Below are 20,798 nucleotides of genomic sequence, written 5' to 3'. Positions count from 1 at the left end.
TTGTACCAATTACAAGTCTACTCTATTCCATGTCTCCTTCTTCTGTCTACACCCCATACAAATGACAATACAAGTCCCATGATGTTTGCCCCATATAGTTGTCAACGTAGTCGGCAACTGTAGCTCTGTACATGGCCTCATCCATATGCCTAAGATTTCCTGGTGGGAAGTTCTGATTCTCTGGATAAGCAACTGGCTCAACTGCATATGGAAAGGTTGTGGTGGCTGTGGTATAAAGTGGAAGATCTGCTCAACAAATGAAGTAACACTCTGGTTGTCAGCATAAGGTCCATACTGACAATAAGGTTCCAACATAAGTGACAGTGGGAGGGACGCCATAGCCTCTATAAGCTCCATAACCATAAGGCTCCACTAGTGGCTGACCCTAAGTTTGATAGCCAAGAGGGAGACCATATGGTCCATAACCATAAGCTCCATAAGTCAACCCAGTAGAACCAATACTCTCCACAGCAAATTTATTCTTATTTGTCCAAGATGGAGCTTTCTTTGTGTATATCCAACTTGAGGGGGAGTATGACAGATAATGAGATGATATGATGTAACACGATTGGGGGAGTCCCCCTATCGTAGTTTCCTTGTTGGTTTTGGTCTTTGGTGTTAGTGGTTTCCTTATTGAGACTATGGTCATCAGTGTCCTAGTCTAAATGAATTCCCTACTAAGGTTTAAGTTTAATTAGGTAAGTGTTTAAGTGTTCTACTGATTGTTGAAATCTTGAGAGAATCCTGACTTATGTCCTGTGTGACATAGTAGGGCTTTATTTGTGATAATAGTTATGAATGAACAAGTACAATGTTCCCCGATGTGTGACTAAAAAACACAAACAATAAAGACTCTATAATTGACCAAACTCCCAACTGGACTCAAACTCTTAACTAAACTCAAACTTACCATGACTATGATGGTTGAGAACAAATGCAACACATCCAAAGACCTTAGGGGGTACAGTAAAATTGGTTGTACCTAGGAGAACTTCAAGAGGACAACGCTAATCTAAGACACGTGAAGGCATCCTATTAATGAGATGGGTGGCAGTTTGAATTGCATCACCCTAGAATCGAGGTGGCACATGCATAGTAAACATAAGGGATCATGCCACTTCCAAGAGATGCCTATTTTTGAGTTTTGCAGCCCCATTTTGAGGTGTATCAACACAATTGGTTTGATGGACAATCCTATGATCAAAATAGTAAGAGGGAAAGTTTCCACCCGAATATTCAATCCCATTATATGTCCTAAGTATTTTTATTACAGCCCCAAACTGGGTCTTAACCATATTGTGAAAATTTTGGAAACAGGAGAACACATCACTTTTTTATGCACGAGATAAACCCAAGTAGTGCGGGTGCAACAATCAACGAATGTAACAAACCAATGATGGCCAGATATAGACACAGTCCGAGAAGGTCCCTATACATTAAAGTGAATAACAGAAAAAGGAACTTTACTTCTATTATCTGAAATGGGATAAATATGTCTTGTTTATTTGGCCAAAATACAAGTATCATAGCAAAAATCATTGAAATGACACTTTTTAACTAAATTAGGAAAGAGTCTTGACAAAACTGATAAGGGAATGTACCCAAGACGATTATGCCACTATAATAAAGACACTAATGCAGGAGAGGATGATGCATAAACTGTAGAAAGAGCTGATGGGAGAATTAGAACTATCCAATAGGTAGAGCCCCTCTTTTGTTTAGCACTGCCAATCATACACCCCGTCTCCAAGTCCTAAAAAACACAGTGAGGTGAAAAGAATGTTTACAGTTCATATCACGGGTTAGGCTACTAATGGATTATAAATTAGCTGAAAATTTATGAACATGCAAAATAGAGGAAAGGGTGAGGTTAGGTGAACAAATGACAGAGCCCTTTCCAAAATAGGGGACAAAGATCCATCAGTTGTTCAAGCGTTCTAAACAAGTGGTATAGAAGAATGAGTGTGAAATAAAGAAGATGAGCTTATCATGTGGTTGGTTGCCCTAGAGTCAATTATCTAGGAGGGATCAATGAATTGACACTAAAACAATCGAAAATACCTATAGGAGGCTGGGAACCAAAGGTAGAGGCAACGGCAAATGCAACACTCGCACTGGGAGTCAAACTAGTAGAGGATCCATCAAGTCTGGTCATTAGCTGACAGAAAAGATTATGGATCTCGTATACGGAAGTAGGTGCTGGAGTACTATGTATGTTTGAAATAACCTGATTTGTAGATATTTAATTGTTGCCCCTACTATCACTCTTTCCTCCAAGAGAACTGGTTGGACGTCCATGTAGTTTCCAACATTTATCCTTTGTATGGCGTTCCTTCCCACAATACTCACACTTCACAGGAGTTTGAGAGTTAGCATAACTAGGCTTAGGAATACCAAAATCAATAGCTAACACAAACATATCAAGAGTCTGTGTGTGTACCATAGCTATCTGTCGACTGTCCTTTGTATCTACCATGGCATAGGCTTGAGCCAAAGAAGGGAAAGGCTCTCTATAAAGGATTTGTGCGCGAATTTGATTAAATTCTATATTCAATCCTGCTAAAAAATCATAAACTCTGTTTGTCTTTCCATTGTTGATAACCAATAGCATCTTCAGCATTTTTCGGTGTAAACTTCCCATTGAAATCTAAAGTCAGGTAATATCCCCGAAGAGTGTTATAATACTGAGAAAAAATAAGGTCCTTCTATTGCAATTGATTGTTTTTCCATCTAATTTCAAAGCATTGTGCATCATTGCCTACTTTAGAGTATGTATCCTTAGCAACTTTCCGAACAGTTGCCGCATCAAGAAAGAGGAGATAATTGTCTATTATGCTTAATTCGATGGAGTTGATGAGAAAACCCATGACCTAGCATTCATCTGTGTACCACTTGGAAAGTTGTGAACAAGGTGTGGAAGGTTTGGTAGAAGTCCCATCAAGATGACAAGTAGTAATATCACGAGCTCCAACAGCAAGGGAAACTGAACGAGACCATTTAAGATGATTTGTCCCATTGATTTTCATAGTGGCCATCTGAAGCGGAGAAAAGTCACGATTCTTATGAATGGAAGACATGAGAGACTCTTCAAATGTACCAAACAAGGGAGATGTGGGATCAGCCATCGTTGGAAGAAATCACTCAAAAATTACAAACAGTTCCCTAGAACCATTCGAGTTTACAAATAAATCCTGAAACTATTTGAATTTACAAAATAGCCCCTTGAAAAATCAGACTTTACAAACAATTCCTTGCAACTATTCGAATCTGCAAAACAACCCCTAAATATATCAGAATTTACAAACAACTCCCTCGAACTATTTGAATTTATAAAACAGATCCCTCTAGCTATTTGAATTTACACAATAGGTCCCTGTGATCTCAAAGAAACGTTACCTGAGCCTGCGATGTACCCAGAACCACTCGTAAGCATCTTTGAAGGCTCTAGAGACATTTGGAGGCTTGCCAAACACTGTCACAGGGCTGAATCTACAAATAAAGGATGATTTTTTTTTGGAGTTTAGGTCATCCTAGGATTTTTCAAAGAGGAGAGGGATAGGGGATGGCCCTAGAAGAGTCACAGAGATGCAATGACTCTTCTAGGACCAATCGCTAAGTGTAAAGAGGGTTGTGGGAAGTTCGAGTGGGGCTGGAGGGCTGTAAAAGAGTTAGGCGATGGCCCTAGAAGAGCCAAAAATGCAGCGACTCTTCTAGGCTCTATCGTTGGGCTGAAAAGAGGCTTCAATCAGGTCTGGATGTGGACTGGGTTTAGAATGATGGAGGCGATGGGGACTAGGAGTTTAACCTCACTCTGATTCCATGTTGAAATCTTGAGAGAATCCTGACTTAGTCCTGTGTAATATAGCAATGCTTTATTTATAATAATTGTTATGAATGAGCAAGTACAATGTTCCCCGATGTGGGACTAGGATGGATAAACAATAAAGACTCTCTAATAGACCAAACTCCCAATTGGACTCAAACTCCTAAATGAACTCAATTTATGACTTACAACATTGATACGGTAGGATATATAGATTCTATCGCCCAACCCTGTTCTTAAATTATTCTCTCCTCTTCTCCCTCAATCTCTTTCTTCGTCTCTCTACCTGGTATTGATTACAGATCTTGGAATTGTGTCTAGAACTAAAGAATGAAAATTGGGGGCACGATAAGATTTGTTAGATTGACAAATAAATACTTTGAAACTTACATGTTAAAAAAACTAATAATAATAAATAAATAAATAAAAAATAGTAGGGTTAATAAATGATTTTGAATTACAGATGTCTAATCATAGCAAAGTGTAACAAGAGGTAGGTTGATAATGAATTTTTGCTGAATGGTTTTAAATAAACAAATATGATGACTCACTTGGAAGGAGGAACAAAAGGATGGATGAACCAAAACGAAGATATCATACATAGAGGCAAGAATTTTCATCAGGAAATTAACCTCATTGGATGCTTTATTGCATAGGTGTGATTCCAAATTGCTTTTATTAGGCCTGCTAAAGTGGACCTCATCCATCATCAGTGGCATCAGAGAATAGGCAGTAATACAAATTGAGGAACTGGGAGGAGCTCTAATGTAAGGACAGGTCTGACATGAAATACCAATTCGGTGTAATCACTTGATGAGGCTAGATGCTTGGATGTAACGTCATAATATCAAGAAGGAAACCTCTTGGGCATGTCACAATGCGTGCTTAGGTTGGACCTGATGAATGAGCAGCATGATGTCCTAAACTTGTCTATCCAATTTGGCTTGTTGGTTTATCAGTTGAAACCTCCGTAGCATCTTTTGCATAAAGCCCAGCTAAGTATTGAGGTTGATTGATTAGTCCAACTCTCTTACTACCGCTAGACCTCAGAAAGAAAGAGAAAAGCACACGTTTTTTCCCCCTATTTCCAGGATCCAGATTTCATAGCTTTATTGCGTCAATCAAACACTTATAACATAAAGCTAGGTATCCTTTATATTTCAACACAGTAATGTTACCTGTTCTGATGCATCTTTCTTTTGGCAAATCCAAAAGATTCTAGGTTAACAGAGGTTTGATTAAAGAATATTCATTTTAGATTGGACTCAATTCAAATGTATCAAAATATTCTTGTTGGTAAGCCTATTTTTTATGAATAAATATGGTTCAATTTAGCCCTTCAGATCTTTTCTAGACTACAATAGATGATTCTTCTTTTGCATTTGACCTTTCTTAGTGTTTCTCATCAATAGGCATTCTCTCAAATTTCGGAGATGGAACCCAAAGATCTGCAGATGGGATTGGATTTGCTGCAGGCTATCAAGGATGAACTTGGCCTACTTCCATCTCGAACAAGTCTAGACTTCCTTCTCAGTAGCTGTGTAAATGCCAAAGACCCGAAAAGTGCCCGGTTGGTTTATGATGAATATCAAAAAGCTGGCCTTCCTTACAATGTCTTAACTTACTTAAGGTGAATGTTCTTTTTATTATTGTTTTATACCTATTCTTGGACTTTCTGAGTTTTTAGAATCCATTATACAATTTTCCTTTAGCTTTTACAAATTTTTAACATCAAGACTCGATGGATGAAAGAAATGTGCATCCATGTAGGGTAATAAATATTTTGTCCCTCTGTATTCATGAAGTCAACAATACCTTGATTGTTCCCCTTTACCCTTAGCACGCCATCCAAACTCATCGGTCCGGTCATGAAGGAAAATCGCCTCCTAGTATATGTATATATCTCCACTTCTTTTGTTTAAAGATATTCTTCATACTCAAATTGACTATTCCATTCTTAAATGTTATGCAGGATGTATCAAGTCCTTTTGGCTTCAGGGGAGCATACATCTACAAAGAACATGCTGAAAAAGATACCTAAAGATGATCCCCATGTTTGTCATGTCATTCAGGATTGTAAAAAAGTTTATGGTACTTCCAAATCTGTAAAGAAAAAGAAGAAATTATCTACTGCCTTTTTGTAACATACAAATTGGGTTTTTTTTTTTTTTTTTGGGGGGGGGGGGCGGGGGAGGGGGAAAGTGAAGGAGGAAATATTGTGCCTCCTGCCTCCCTTTCTTTTCCAGTGTAAATTTTCTTTTTATTCACAGAAAATTTTCTTTTATTGGTGGTTGAAGTAAAAATACACACATATAGGGTCATTATTATGTAACCTGACCTGAAGAAATTGAAAGTATCCGTCCGATGCATATTTCACTGCTATAAGGACTCCCTGTGAGAAATGCCTAAGTCATCTTACTTGGGAGGCTAATAGGACCCAAGACAAAGAATGGCATGTAGCTCTTAGGCCAATGACAAGTGATAATCGAAGTTCTCAGGCAAAAGAGCGGCACTATATTTACTATTCAAACTTCGAGAACTTGCATATTGTTCCTTATTGTTCCTTCCAAAGCCTAAAAACATTCATATTTTGACGAAATAAAAATCCATGACAAGTTTTTTTACAGTAAGAAAAGTAGTCATCTTTTTGTCTTCTTCTTTTTTCTTTTATTTTTCTTTTTGGGGGGGGGGGGGGGGGTGGCGTTTTGGGTTTTATTCTCAAGGGGTGTGTGGTTGAGGAAAGGAGATTGTTTATCCACTGGCTGAATATGCATGTGTTGCCATTGTTGGCAACTCAAGTAAGATGGTTTAGACGGTTGAGCGATTCAATAGATGGGTTCAAGTCAAGTTGGGTCAGTCTAGTATTGGAGTTGGTTCAAACAATGATTCATTGTTTATTAGCTTTGATATGGTATAACAATGTACATGGAACCTAGTTGAGAATGAGAAGGGAAGAGAAGAATTTGCTATTGAATAGGAAAGAAAGCTTGAGATTGAAAATTAAGAAATGCAAGAGAGAGGATTTCCTATTGATGGAAATTATGAGATAGGAAAGTTCTTTTTAATCAAGGATTTCAAATTGGAGGGTGATGCATCCAATCTGTTAAGCCGCCGGACTCCTTGACGTAATTCTGCAAGAAAGAGTTAGACGTGGCCCGACCGTGGGGTCGAGAGGCCACCTCCGAAGCTTAAGTCAATAATCGGACTGATCACGAAAGCTCTGGCTAATCGTAGAGCAAAATAAAATAGTGAATACGTAATTGGGAAACGATTCAGATACCTGATGAGTTGTACGTCCTTGGTTTATATAAATTTTACCTATAATCTTTAATCGTTGAATGAATTCTCGATCTCCTTCTGTGGCCGTCCGATCTTAGGGTTTTTCACTAGATACTTGGGGACGCAACTAGTTACCTAATCTTAGCATGATTCCCTCACCGCTTTACTAATAGAGGCCTTCTACAAGTCAGCTTTGTCTACCGCAAAGTTCGGGAGGCCATACCGAATTGGTAACTGGAATACGACGTCTTTATGATCATTAAATTAGGGTTTGGTGAGTCCCTAGTTACGGTCCAATCTTGTATGAGGGTTATGAACCCAGTTCATGAATTCGGTGCAATTTTCTTCATATCATTTGCCCCATAGGCCAAGCATTCGATCTACAGTGTTGAATGCTTGGTCTAGTATAACTACCGATCATGATCGTGTGTGATATAACTTCCCAAATAAAAATATCTCAACATTTAATGCTACTGACATCTTTTTCCATCGAGGTGCCGTCGAAACGTTCTGCCGCTTCGTTGCTTGTGTGTAGTGGACCATGTGGAAGTCGGGGAGGTGCGAACGTTACACCTTGCCGTTCGAATTGTCGTATCGCAATTTTATCTCATTATGACAAAAATTCTTTGAACCATCAGTGACGTCAGACCAGTAGAGCCTTTGGAATCGTCTGATCTTTTTCTCTTGAATCGAGGTGCCCCTGTCCATTCATTAACTCTCATTCATTTTCCTTTTGAACTTATAAAAGGTTCATCATGTCTCATTTCTTCTTTTTTACTTCTCTGCTCCTCTACTTGTTCTCTTTCGAGTCTTTCAGTTTTCAACCTGTGTGACTCAAGCTCTGTATTTCTTAATCCTGAAATCACAAGTAAGTTTCGCCTTCCCTTACTTTGTTCTCTTTTCCTGCACTTGCATAGTCTATTTTTTTCCGTTTATTTCTTCCAAAATGGGTAGTGGTAAAACTTCTGAAAATAGCGATTTTGTATCTCGCATGGTTGAGGGTGAAGAATCTGCTGATCAAAGGAGTCCCACTGCTTCTGTCGAACACTCTGGTGATCGGGATCATAAGATCACCAATCACTGGTTGAGATCTGCCCCTAGCCATCCCTAGAGATGCACTTGGCAACGCTCCCATTGCTAGGGAGCTTCTTCTAAGAAGAGAAAAGCTTCCAAAAAGATGATGGTGGAGAAAACCTGTTCGTCGAAAAGACCCTCTACTGGGCCCTCAAATATTATTTCTGCGGTCCGCCAGGAAGACCTAACCAAAATTTGCGATGACTATTCCATTCCGCAGTCTTGTATCCTTCACGTCCCGAATTCCAACGAGAGGGTCAATTCTAAGCCTCCAGGGGAATTCTCTCTTTACCTTGACTCTTTCAAGAGTGGGGTTCGTCTCCCCTTCTTTTCTTCTGTAATTGCCAAAATTTTAAATCACTGGCAAATTTGTCCTGGCATGCTTCTCCCGAGCAGCTGGAGGCATATAATCAGTCACCTAGGGTTCTGTCATGAGCTCAAGTTAACCCCTTCTTTAGATGTTTTTCGTCGTTTTTATACACTTAGTAGATCCAATCCTCTTGGGTGGGTAGTATTTTCCAAACGCCCAAAGACTGAGCTCAAATGGCAAGGGGGAATTCTTGCCGAGGGTACCTGTCCTTCCAATAATAAGGGATGGCGGGAAAAGTTTGTTTTCTGTAGAGTTCCCGAATCCAAACATAAGTTTCCCATGAGTTGGAACTTCTCGGACTCCTTTACCCCAATCAATCGTTCTCCTTTCCTTCTTGCCCCCGAAAAAGAAGCAGTTTGGGTCATCAAAGCCATTTCCTGGCGCTCGAAAATCCATGGGCATGCCATGGAGTACGAAGCAGTTCTTCGCCACTAGGGTTTGAGCTATGGTGAGCGCCCAAAAATTCCAATTCTATTCTATTTATCCATGTACCCTTTGTCTTTATAATGATCTCAATTTTTGGTTGATTTGCAGTGCCTCCCAAGTTTAAGCGCAATGCCGTCTTTTCTCTGGCTCAACAAGGCTTGGCCGCTGCTGAAGAAAGAGTTCCCCGGAAAGAGAGAAAAGAGGTTCCCGAGGGTGCCCCTTCTCCAAAGAAGGCTTCATTTGTTGCTGCCCCGAAAGGGGTTACTCCCTCGAGGGGGCTTTTGAGGCCCAAGCCGAATAGTGCTGCTCGAGGAAAAGGTCCAGTAATAGTTGAGGAATCCACCCATGATGATACCGCCCTTGTCAAAAGGAAAAGGGAACTGACCGATGGTGCTGCTTCTAAGAGAGGCAAGGTTGATCAAGGGGAAATCTATGTTCCCAAGTGGAGGGTGACTCTTCGGGATCCTGTTCTCTTAGATACTGAAGCATCTGTTGATTGGGCCATTAATGCCCGGACCCCTTACGATCGGAAAGCCTTGAATGAGACGCCCTGATGATGAATTGGTGAACTCTAATATTAGGTTTGTATTGATTTTGTAAATCGTCTTTCAGTCGAGATCTCTGTAGCAGACTAATTTGTTTTTGTATTGTTGCGACAGGGTTCTTACTGAGAATTTCCATCATGAGATGGAAGCAAACATGAGAGTCAGACACCTACGTGCTGACGTTCGTCTCAGCAATGAGCTTGCTGAGAAGAGGTTGAAGGACATCTCCACGCTAGAGGAGGATATTTCCCCTCTTCGCCCCGTCTCAGGGGAACTTATTGTTGCCAAGTCCCGATTGGAGGATTTGAGGAAAGAGCTGGTAGAGCGGAATGCCAAATCGAGGATCTTACTAGGGAGAAGCAAGAGTTAGAAGGAAAGCTGGAAGCTATTGCTTCTCCCTAAGGTCCTGAAGATCTGAAACCAGAGGTTCAAAAAGCTTGTGTCTTGAAATACTTGAACAGCGGGCCTTTCGGTGAGTCGCTCAATCTGTATAATCTGGTTGCCTATCGGGAAGGTGTTAAAGACGTGTGGAAGAGTATTCTGATGATCGATCCTTCTTTCCCGATTGAAGAGCACAAGGATTTAATTTTTGAGGAGACTTTTGTGGATTTGGATCTTCCAATTCCAACTTGGGTTGCTGAAAAGAAAAATCCACTGCCAGCTAATCCCACCAACGCTGTTATTTGCAACTATTTGGATGATGAGCCTGCTTTACCTTTGGATGCCGAAGGAGTTGCATACAATGTTCCTCCAACTGCCCAAACCTTTGGGGGACAAACTCCAGAGGGTGTCTCCAAACAAAGAACTCCCTTTTGGGTCTTAAACTTTAAGATGAAATCTTTCTTGGCTTTATTGCTTGTTGTAGTTTTGTCGATTGTACCTTTGCATGTTCTATTGTTTTTTGGCACTGGCGTCTAACCGAACATACTTGCATTAATCTGAACACAAACTAAAAATCTTTTGGATTTATCGTTGTGCTATTGTGCTATCTTGTTCTTCTATTGTCCCTTATTCAAAATATTTGAAGTTTTGGTGTTCGAATGACCCATCTTGTTCGGGGAAGTCTTGCCCTCGGTTTTTCCCGTTCGATCATCTAGCGGTTAACGCGAATGACCCTTCATTTTTTCTTGGAATTTATCTTGATTGGGAAACGCAAACATCACTCAAGTATTAAATGCTCTGATTGACGGTTGCATACTTGAGTTTGCCGTCTTCGTAACTGGTGCCTTCTTTGCCACGTGGATAGATACGATGTGTTCGAACCCTTTTTTTTTTTAATTCGAAAAGTTGCTTAATGTCCACCATTCATCATTTGGAGTATTCCAATTGTCATTGGCTCTCAACCATTGATTTAAAAGTTTGAACCATCGTTATATTGTCGCCGTTGGATTTCCAAGACTCGAAACATCATCCTGTTTAAGCGTCTATTTAAACATTTTGTCTTTCATTTTTTTCTTGTGTTTTCCTTTTGGTTGTGCGAAGTTCTGATCCTTTTCTGAAACTAGAAGCCGTAGAAGAGACACAGTAATCTTCATCTTGCTGGATAATGGATTCATCCGGCGTTCTTGCTTCCGCTGCAATGTCTGCGAAGCATATACCACGGGAGAAGCCAAGAGAAGAAGGTGAAGAGACTTCTTTAGTTCCAAAGTATCCCCCGCATTCTTTAGAGGAGATTTACAGACCTCCCTGGAAACTACGACGTTTTGATCAAGTTACCGGTAGTTTTGGACGGGTGCTGGAGTGGTGCACACTTGCCCAAACACCAATTGAAAGCAAGGCTTTCGACTATGTTCTTGACGATGCTTTCGTAAAATCTTTAGTGATGTGAGTCTCTTCTTTGAGATTATTTTTCGTTTTTTGTATATTCTTCTGAATCATCCGAAAATCTCTTGTTGAAGGAGTATCGTGGATATCTTCCACAAACAGACGGAGGCTGCATACCGGATTGGAAAGATGCATTCTGACCTTTCCAGGCTTTGGGATGAATCTTCGTCCAAGGATTGGGAGATCGCACGTCTTCGGGATAGGCTTTGGGAGGAGGTAAAGGTAGGAAATATTGAGATTTTACATCTTTCTCAAGCCCTGGATGTTGCCAATGGACAAATATGTGGTTTCGAGCGTAGGGTAATTAATCTTTCGGGGGAACTGAATAATTTTGAAGCCAAAGTGGAAGAGCTGGGGAAGCAAATAGTTCCTCTCGATCTTGATTGTATCCCTGCCGAAATCCTGAAGGCTTGCATCCGTAAGTACTTAGGCAGTAAGCCTTTTCATGACTTGTTGGATATTTTGAATGATCATGCTTATTAGGATGGATAGAATGAGGTGGTCAAATTAATCTTGAGGAGAAATCCGAATTTTGACACGGCTCCCCATCAGTTTCTCTGCCATCCCGAAGTCTTCGCGAAACTGGGGCTTCCTCCTCCCGAATGGGTCGAAGATGTAGAAGATCTGCCTACTCCTAATCCGGACATCACGCTATATCTTGACGACTCACCTCCTGCAACTCCAATAATAGAGGAGATTGCAGAAAACAAGGAAGAAGATGACGCTCCAAGTGTCAATCCCGAAGGCGTTAATCCTTCTTCCACAATGATCCAAAGAACAGGAGGAGATCGAGCCTGAAAATCTTCGCTAGATTTTCTTGTCCTTCTTATCTTAGCGACTGAAGATGAAGTTTCTTCATCAGTCAAAGGATAAGGATCCTGGAAAAGCTAGATGATGGGTTCGGGCTGCTCTTCCCAGTTGTTGGTGGAGTTCTTGTTTTCTTTGTAGAAATGTTCTTTGTCCAATTTGTCTTATGATCTCCCAAATGTAGTTTTTAATTTGAAATGTTCCTTGTCCAAGAGGGTAGAATACTCTATATATCACGATCATTGTATAGTTCTGGCCTTTGAATAAATGAAAAGCTATTTGTGTTGATCTTCCCGATTGCATCGCTTCTTTATTGTTCCCGGATTGAGCTTTTGGTCGAACTGGTGAGTCCTTGATGTGCCCGATCCGCATTTGAGGATGGCATTCGGTTTGTTATTCCTCATAACTTGTGTTTTTTCGAAGGTCCCACTCAGTTTTACTTGATGCCTTTATTGGGTACACAAGAGTTTCTAAGGGATTTTTTCTAAGGGTTCGATGGTTATACTTGGTGTACATCCGATATACCCGACCTCGAAAAACTCCTTATAACTCTTGTGCCCTTTTGAAGGTCCCACTCAGTTTTACTCGATGACTTTACCAAAATTCTACAAAGAGAATTTTTGGCCTTCGAAGGTCCCACTCGGTGCTACCCGATGCCTTTACCTTAGGAAGTAAAAATTTCCTAGGCTTTTTAAGGTTCTGTTCGGAGTTTGTCCGATGTCCTTGACCTTAGAAAATTCCTCAGAATTTTCATTGAGGCTTTCGAAGGACCCACTCGGTTTTACCCGATGCCATATACCAGAAAAATTTTCTTAGAGATTCTCTATTTTTTTTTCGGTTTTCGAAAGACCCATTCTGTGCTACCTGATGCCTTTACCCGAAAGTTCTGGGGAATATTTCGGGATGTTCGAAGGTCTCATACGGTATTACCCGAAGGGGTTTACCTGATGCCTTAATAATCTTAGGTCTATTTGGTGTTACTCGAAGCCTTTTGATTCTAAATGTACTCTGCTATATATGGCCCCCAATCAAATGATTTGGATGAAAAAATCAGCATTCTACATTAAGTAATCATAGATCCGAATAGATCAAAATTGAATTTTTTTTTTTTTTTTTGTCTTGACTTCAAGAAAAATATTTCTTCAGATGCTTTTGCATTCCACGATTGGTCCAATGCGCGGTTGGTCTCCAAATCCTTTATCTTGTAAGCTCCCGAACCTACTTGCTTTATGAGCTAGGTCCCGCCACTTCCTTTCCTTTTTTTAGACTTTGGTGCTTCGACTCGACGTTCCCGGCTTGGTGAACGACCCCTTTTTTCATTGGTTGTTCTCTTTTCATCCTCCCTGACTTTCAGAAAGTTTGTGAGATGTCCCTGATTGATTAGTCTTTCGATATCTTCCTTGAGGTGCCTACAGTCATTGGTGTAGTGCCCATAGTCTTTGTGGAAACAACAGTATTTCTCCATGTTCTTTTCTCCCGTCTTTGTAATGATCTTGGATGGCCACCTTAAAATATCTTGATTCTTTATCTGCATTAGTATCTCTGACCGAGGAGTATTTAATGGCGTGTACTCGTCTTGGTCTGGAGATCGCCTTCTCCAAGTCAAACGTGGCTTTCTAGCCCGATCTCGATTAGGCTGCTTCTATTTCTGACTTCTTTCGGGGACTTTTCTTTCTTTGGTTGCTGCCTTAGGTTCTCCTTGTCATGTACCATCTCCTTGTCAGGCATCAAGTATCTCTGCCACCTCCGCTTGTTTTTGGCATTGTTGTACTAATTCAGCATAAGTGGTTGGCATGTCCTGAAGTAAATACTCCAGCAGCTTTCGGTTGGTTAACCCTGTAAAGAGGGCCATTTCTGCCACCTGATCATCCAAGTTAACTATTTCCATAGTAACTTTATTGAACCTCTTCAGGTATCCCCGGATAGATTCATTCCTTCCCTTCTTGATAGTGAAGAGTGTCTCCTCCGTTTTCTTGATCTGGATACCACTCTGGAAACGTCCGATAAACTTATGAGCGAGGTTCTCAAAATTGTTGATTCTTCCCGAAGGAAGGTTTGAGAACCACTTCTGTGCCGCCCCGGTCAAGGAAGAAGCGAAAACTCGGCAAAGAATCTCGTCAGAGTTTCCAGCCACCGCCATTGTTTGTTGATAGTAGCTGATATGGGCTGTGGGGTCTCCCAAACCATCAAAAGCCGTAAAAGTTGGGAGCCTGAAATTGTGTGGAAATTGGAACAGAGTGATAGCATCGGTGAAAGGAGTTTAGCGGATAACCGAATAAATATCATCGTCCTTTCTTCCTCGAGAAAGTTGCCCCAATCTTTGGTTTATATTGGCGAGCTCTCGGCCAATATGTAGTGATCGTCTATCTTCCATTCGGATAGTTCCTCTTCCCAAACGCCTTAAGGTTGGTGAGTGGGTGCGGACTCCTCTTCGCTGCCTTGTCGTTGTTCCCGTTCGGCTTGCCTGTGGCCTATCGTGCCGATCATCTCTTTTGGGTGGTTCACCGGCTCTCACTTCTCGAATTTGATCTTGTCGATCCTTTTGATACTTCTGACCTTCACCTTGCTGTCCATCTACATGATGAGAAAGCGTTAGTACTTGGATTAATGGTGGATTCAAGACTGCCTCTCGTGTACGTTCACTCGCCTCTATTAAAGCGGGTGCTTGAGGTGCAACCACCTATCTTGCCAACACACGGAGTGTTTGCTAGATCTCCAAGAATTGGATCTGTAACTGCTCCATTTGTTGCTGGAGAGGATTGGGAGAGTCTTGATTTTCTTCCTTTCCATCCTCCTAGACCTCTGGGAGTCTGCTTCCTTCAGGTCTGACGACCGGAATATCTCGGGCAAGAGAGAAAACTCCACTATAGATAAAGAAATATACAAGAGGGAAGATTTTAGGATGAATTACATATGGAGGGGGAGGCATCCTTTTATAGCCTCTCCCCCATCCTACCTTCTCCCACATCTACACAAACTGGGACTAAAACTCTCAACAAACTCCCACTTCTTTATGATGTGGGATAACAACTCCTACTTCTATTAGATATGGGACTAAGACTATACAACAATCTCCCACTTGGAGATTAGATTGAGAACCAATTAATCTCCACACCATTTTCTATCTTGCCACCACCATGTTGTCTACGTCTCTGTCAAGCCATACAAGGATTTGTACCAAATGAACTTGTCAGTGTTGATTGCCTTTGTCAATGCATCTGCTAAGTTCTCTTTTGTGTGGATTTTCTGCATGTCCACCCTTCCGTCTTCCACCACTTCATGAACAAAATGATATTGTACTTCTATGTGTTTTGTCCTGGAATGAAAAGCTGGATTCCTTGCAATGTGCAAGGCACTTTGACTGTCACAATACAAGAAAATCTTCTCGTGTTTGTGCCCAAGTTCTTCCATGAATCTTCTTATCCAGATTGCTTCTTTACAAGGTTGTGTAGCTGCCATATACTCAGCTTCTGTTGTAGACAGTGCTACAACTGTTTGTAGTTTAGATACCTAGCTCATAGCTCCTCCTGCAATTGTAAACACATAGCTAGTAGTGGATCTCCTTTTATCAAGATCACCTGCAAAATCAAAATCAACATATCCTCTGACAGTAAATTCAGATCCTCCATAACATAGAGCAGCATCCGAGGTTCCTTTAATGTATCTTAGGATCCTCTTCACTATAATTCAATGCTCTTGTCCTGGATTCGCCATATGCCGACTAATTACTCCCACTATATGTGCAATGTCCGGTTTTGTACATATCATAGCGAACATCAGACTTCCCACTGCTGATGCATACGGTACTCGAGACATCTCCATCCTCTCTGCTTCATTGCTAGGACACATACTTGAGGATAACTTGAAATTAATAGGAAGAGGAGTAGAAATTGGCTTACAGTCTTGCATATTGAAGCAGTGCAAGACTTTCCTTAAGTAACTCTTCTGAGATAGCCAAATCTTCCTGTTATTTCTGTCTCGGTGAATTTGCATCCCTAGAATCTTGTTTGCGGGTCCCAGATCCTTCATTTCAAATTCCTAGCCAACTGAGCCTTTAATTCTACGATCCGATTTTCGTTGGGGCCTGACACCAACATATCATTGACATACAACAGTAAAGTGATGAAATCATCAACACCAAACTTTTTGTAATATGCACAAAGGTCTAAAGCAAGTCTGTTGTATCCAAGGCTCAATATGAAGGAATCATATCTCTTATACCAACATCTTGGCACCTGTTTTAAGCCGTATAGAGATTTGTTCAACCTGCAAACCAAGTTCCCCTTTTCTAGTTCTTGAAAACCTTATGGTTGGAGCATAGAGATTTATTCTTCAAGATCTCCATGAAGAAATGTAGTTTTTACATCTAACTGCTCAAGTTGTAGATCAAACGTAGCACAAAGTGCCAGAACTATCCGAAAAGTAGTTAGTTGAACCACTGGAGAAAAGATTTCTGTGAAATCAACACCTTCTTTCTGAGCATATCCTTTGATCACCAATCTTGCACGATACCACTCTACTTGATCATCATTGTTTCGTTTGATCTTGTAAACCGATTTGTTACCAATGGGCTTCCTTCCGTGCGGTAAAGGTACAAGCTCCCACATCTTATTCTTATGAAGAGCTTCTAGTTCTTCCTGCATAGTTGCCATCCAAAGTGACGTTTCTGAGCTATCAATCGCTTCTTTGAATGTTGATGGCTCCCCATCTTCTATTAGAAGACAGTATGCAACATTGCTCTCCATAACATAATCATATTGCCAGGTTGGTGCATGTCTTTCACGAGTTGACTGTCAAGCTTCTACAGTTGTAGACTCAACTGGTACTTGTTCCTTGTTTTCTGATTCTACTCCAGAAGAATTTTTTGGATTGGACTTCTCTTCTTCCTAAACTGTTGTATTCTCCGAAATTTCTATTGAAGTGCTAATCACATCTTCCTTTTGCAGCTTATCTTCTGCAAAAATAACGTCTCTGCTGATGACGACTTTGTGGGCAGTGGGATCCCACGGTCGATACCCCTTGACTCCATCAGCATATCCCAAGAATTTGCACTTTCTCAGTTTCACGTTCAATTTGCACTTTAAGTGTTTTGAAAACTGAAAACACGTCTGACTTCTTCTTGATAGGAAACATGCAACATCTTTTGAAATAATCATCAATGAAAGATACATAGTACCTTGCTCCTCCTAGAGATGTAACCAGTGCTTGCCATACATCAAAGTGAACTAATTCCAGAATACTTTTACTCCTGGAATCAAATGCATTGAACTTTAGTTTATGTTGCTTGCTTGTAACACAGTGCTCACAAAAGGGTAATGAAACCTTTGTGAGGCCCGGGAGTAATTTCTGTTCAGCGAGAACCATCAACCCTTGCTCTGACATGTGGCCCAATTTTTGATGCTACACTTTTGTCATCTCTTCCGCAGTATCGGTTGATGCAACTGATGCTTCTGCCTACAGACAAGTTTCTCCCATTAATTTGTACAAATTTGCAGCGCTTCTTTCAGCCTTCATTACAATTAGCACGCCTTTGACGATCCTCATCATTCCATTTTGGATGCGTGTCTTGCACCCAATTTCATCTAATTGTCCTAAAGACAATAGATTCTTCTTTAAGCCCTTCACATGCCGCACATTTTGAATAGTGCGTACCATACCATCATACATCTTCAACTTGATGGTGCCAACTCTAGCAATCTCCAAGGCATGATCATTTTCCATATACACAGACCCTATAGAGATAGGTTCATAAGTGTGAAACCAATCTCTACGAGAGGTCATGTGCCATGTTGCTCCCGAATCCAAGATCCAAGCATCAGTGAGCTCCAATCTATCCTTGGATACCGTTGCTGCTTCACTGTAAAGAATATCTCCTTCAACAATGCACCCTTGAGATGTTTCTGCCTTATCTACACCCTTTTTTAATCGACACTCATTTTTTTAAGTGTCCCCTTCTACCACAACTATAGCACTTGAAATTCTTCTTACCCCCTTGATTTTGACCTCCCTTGATTGTGACTCCCACTGGAATCATGTTCCATTGACCTTCCTCGCGTCATAGACAGAGATTCATCTTGTTGTGAGCTTTCCTATCTATCTTCCCTACCTTTTCGTCTACTTTCTTCTTCAAGAATTGTAGCAGCGATATCATCAAATACCAAATAATAAGAGAGGATATTACTGGTTAAATTGATGATGACTGGGTCATATGAATCTGGAAGACTTTGGAGTAGAATTTCAGCACATTCCTGTGGCGAAACATTATGTTCCAACGTTGAAAGTTGAGAACATAATGAAATCAGAGTATGTAAGTGCTCTGTAACTGATGTAGATTCTACCATCCGTAAGGTATACAACTTTCTCTTTAAGAAGATTTTGTTGTGAAGTGAGTTGGCTTCATACAATTTGATGAGGTGACCCCAAACCTCCTTAGTAGTTTTCTTCTCTTCTACACCTGCTAAAATATCATCAGATAATGCCAGATGCAAATTGGAAAGGGCCATTGCATCTATTTTGTTCCACTTTTCGTTAACTGTGATCTCCGCCGACCGAACATTGATGGCTTCCAGTCAGTTATCTTTTATAAATAATGCCTTCATCTTCATTTTCCATAATGAGAATTTCGTGCCGTCAAACTTACCGATGTTGATCTTTGCTGCCATTGCTTCTATCACGAACTATTTTTGACTACAGAATAACTCCCACTATTTCACATGAAAAGTATCTCCTCAGGTTACTTCCAACTGATATATTGTTGAACCAAAGTACACTAGGAAAATTTATAGGAAAGACTGGAGGGACACAACCGGTCCGCTTAAATACCAGACTCCTTAGATAAAATTTTCGTAGACATGCACTTAATCACCCAATATACCTTTCCAGGATACCTGAAAAGAAAACAAACACGTGAATAATGACTTGTTGGACATATGGATGGGAATTGGTATTGTTCTTACTGAGTTCTCCAAAACTCATTCCTTTATTTGTATATGTTTTATTAGTCTGCACAGATGGAGGAAATGTGTCGAAAGATGGATTGGTTTCCTATGAAGGAACCTTCCCGTATGAAGAAGATGTGGCACCGGCAATGGCAAATGGAGATAGCCTGTGCGGATGCTCCTGTGAGTGCATGGAATGCGCTTATCGCACCCATTGATGGGAGGAGGAGACAAGTTGCAAGAAAGTTTGCTCACCATATAGAGGAGAATTGGAGGACCCCTCATCTTGTTAAAATTGAGTCTAAGTTTTTAGCCTTAGAAAAAGAAACAGGAAAGAAACTTATTTAAACCTTTTGAATTGCTTCCGCTGAACTCGTATTCTTTTGATTTATTATTCTTTCATTGATTATTTTATTGGAGTATTCGGACTCCTGTAATCCTTGAATTCATTAATTGAACTATTCTTGCTCTTGATTGTCTTTATTTGTATTTATTATTATTGATAGACTAAAACCGTGGATCCTGTGACGGATCACTCCCACGGGTTGTCTGGGTGGGTAACCGAGACCGATGGGTGGGGTGTGACAGAGTGGTATAAGAGCCATGGTTTTACAAAGTCAGTAATACTTAATACAAGTGTTAGATGAGCAATCTGAGTCATAGATCCAGAAGTGACTCAAAAGAACTAGAGTGAATAATAGAAAATATTTCGTTAGAAACAAACTAAGAGTAAGTGAATCTTTCTTTTGCATAACTTACTATAAGTCAAGTGAAACACATTCTCATATTATAATTATCAAAGAAAGTGCATAAGAGACAATAATATAAATGCAACAAGCATAATTGTACTTCATTAATAAGATAATGCTTTACATAATTTGGAGCGTGCTCTACGCTTTACAAAATGATAGGGAATAAACATGTGCCGAATAAAAACTACAATAAACATATCTAAATCCTAAAGTCAGTCTGTACTGAATCAAAAAGGATAAAAGCTTAAGTCTACTACTGCTGTGGTGGTGGTGGTGGTGCCAGTCTCATCTGGCGGAGAATGTCAAGGCACTCTGCTATCTGGCCCCTCATCTCTACCTACCCTTGCTTGAACTGGTCCATTCGAGTGAACAGACCTCTAGCCCAAGGTGGTGCGACCTTCGAAGTATCTTGAGTCCCGAATGTGCCCCCTATCTCGAACTGAGAAGGTGGTGGTGAGTCTGCATGATCAGCATGATCAGCCTCTACATCCATGTCCTCCGGCTCGACTGGCATCTTTGGTGAATTTGGTCAGCCCAGTAAGTGTATCTGAGCGACCAATCTGTGACCTATCGTGCCGCTATGACCGACCGGAATAGCCTCCTCTCCCTCAAAGTCGATCCTAAAGTGCTCGAAGATCCGTGTCAAAAATCTCCCGTATCCAAGGTTCGCTCCCCTCGGATATGTCACTCGATAGATCATGGCATTCTGAATGATGTATGCCAAGTCGATCTGGTAGCGGGTGTACACCGAGAAGGCCATCATAGCCTACATGAGTGAGATCTCACTCTGATGCCATGATCTGTGAGATGATCCGACATGAGGGAAGCAACTCAATCACTGACTCTACCCTGCTGCACTCCCGCATGCAAATGCCTGAGTAGATGAGAGCTCTCTCCTCCCAATGGATGACATCATTTGACTCTGCCCCCGGCTCGAACCATCTCCTGTTGCTGTGGACG

General features: G+C 40.8%; 2 protein-coding genes across 8 annotated transcripts in view; one reads left to right on the top strand and one right to left on the bottom strand.

Annotated features, from left to right (window-relative positions):
- LOC149022325 (Tetratricopeptide repeat (TPR)-like superfamily protein) overlaps positions 1–6,364 on the top strand; it is a 74,644-nt gene extending 68,280 nt beyond the window's left edge. For 5 of the 7 annotated variants that reach the window (XM_089150447.1, XM_089150448.1, XM_089150445.1 and 2 more), the window contains 2 exons: positions 5,236–5,453; positions 5,796–6,363. In XM_089150447.1, coding sequence (XP_089006573.1) covers positions 5,236–5,453; positions 5,796–5,967 — 390 coding nt within the window. In that variant the 3' untranslated portion in view covers positions 5,968–6,363. Of the gene's footprint in view, positions 1–5,235; positions 5,454–5,795 lie in introns of all 7 variants that reach the window. The other 2 variants (XM_089150446.1, XM_089150451.1) reach the window with 2 other exon arrangements.
- A 7,504-nt stretch (positions 6,365–13,868) lies between these two features.
- On the bottom strand, positions 13,869–14,288 carry LOC149022324 (uncharacterized). Its single transcript, XM_089147589.1, has one exon. It carries the CDS (start codon positions 14,286–14,288, stop codon positions 13,869–13,871), a length of 420 nt encoding a protein of 139 aa, XP_089003715.1.
- Between the last annotated feature and the right edge of the window lie 6,510 nt (positions 14,289–20,798).

Source organism: Hakea prostrata, chromosome 3 (genome assembly GCF_041222555.1).
Source record: "Hakea prostrata isolate BN-2017 chromosome 3, UWA_Hpros_2, whole genome shotgun sequence".
NCBI classification, from domain to species: domain Eukaryota; kingdom Viridiplantae; phylum Streptophyta; class Magnoliopsida; order Proteales; family Proteaceae; genus Hakea; species Hakea prostrata.
The sequence above is the reverse complement of the archived record's forward strand: the minus strand, read 5'-3'. Positions and strand labels throughout refer to the sequence as shown.

What these genes read in the sequence shown, in the direction of transcription:
- LOC149022324 (XM_089147589.1), bottom strand. Translation starts at nt 14,288, where the DNA reads ATGGCGGTGGCTGGAAACTCTGACGAGATTCTTTGCCGAGTTTTCGCT.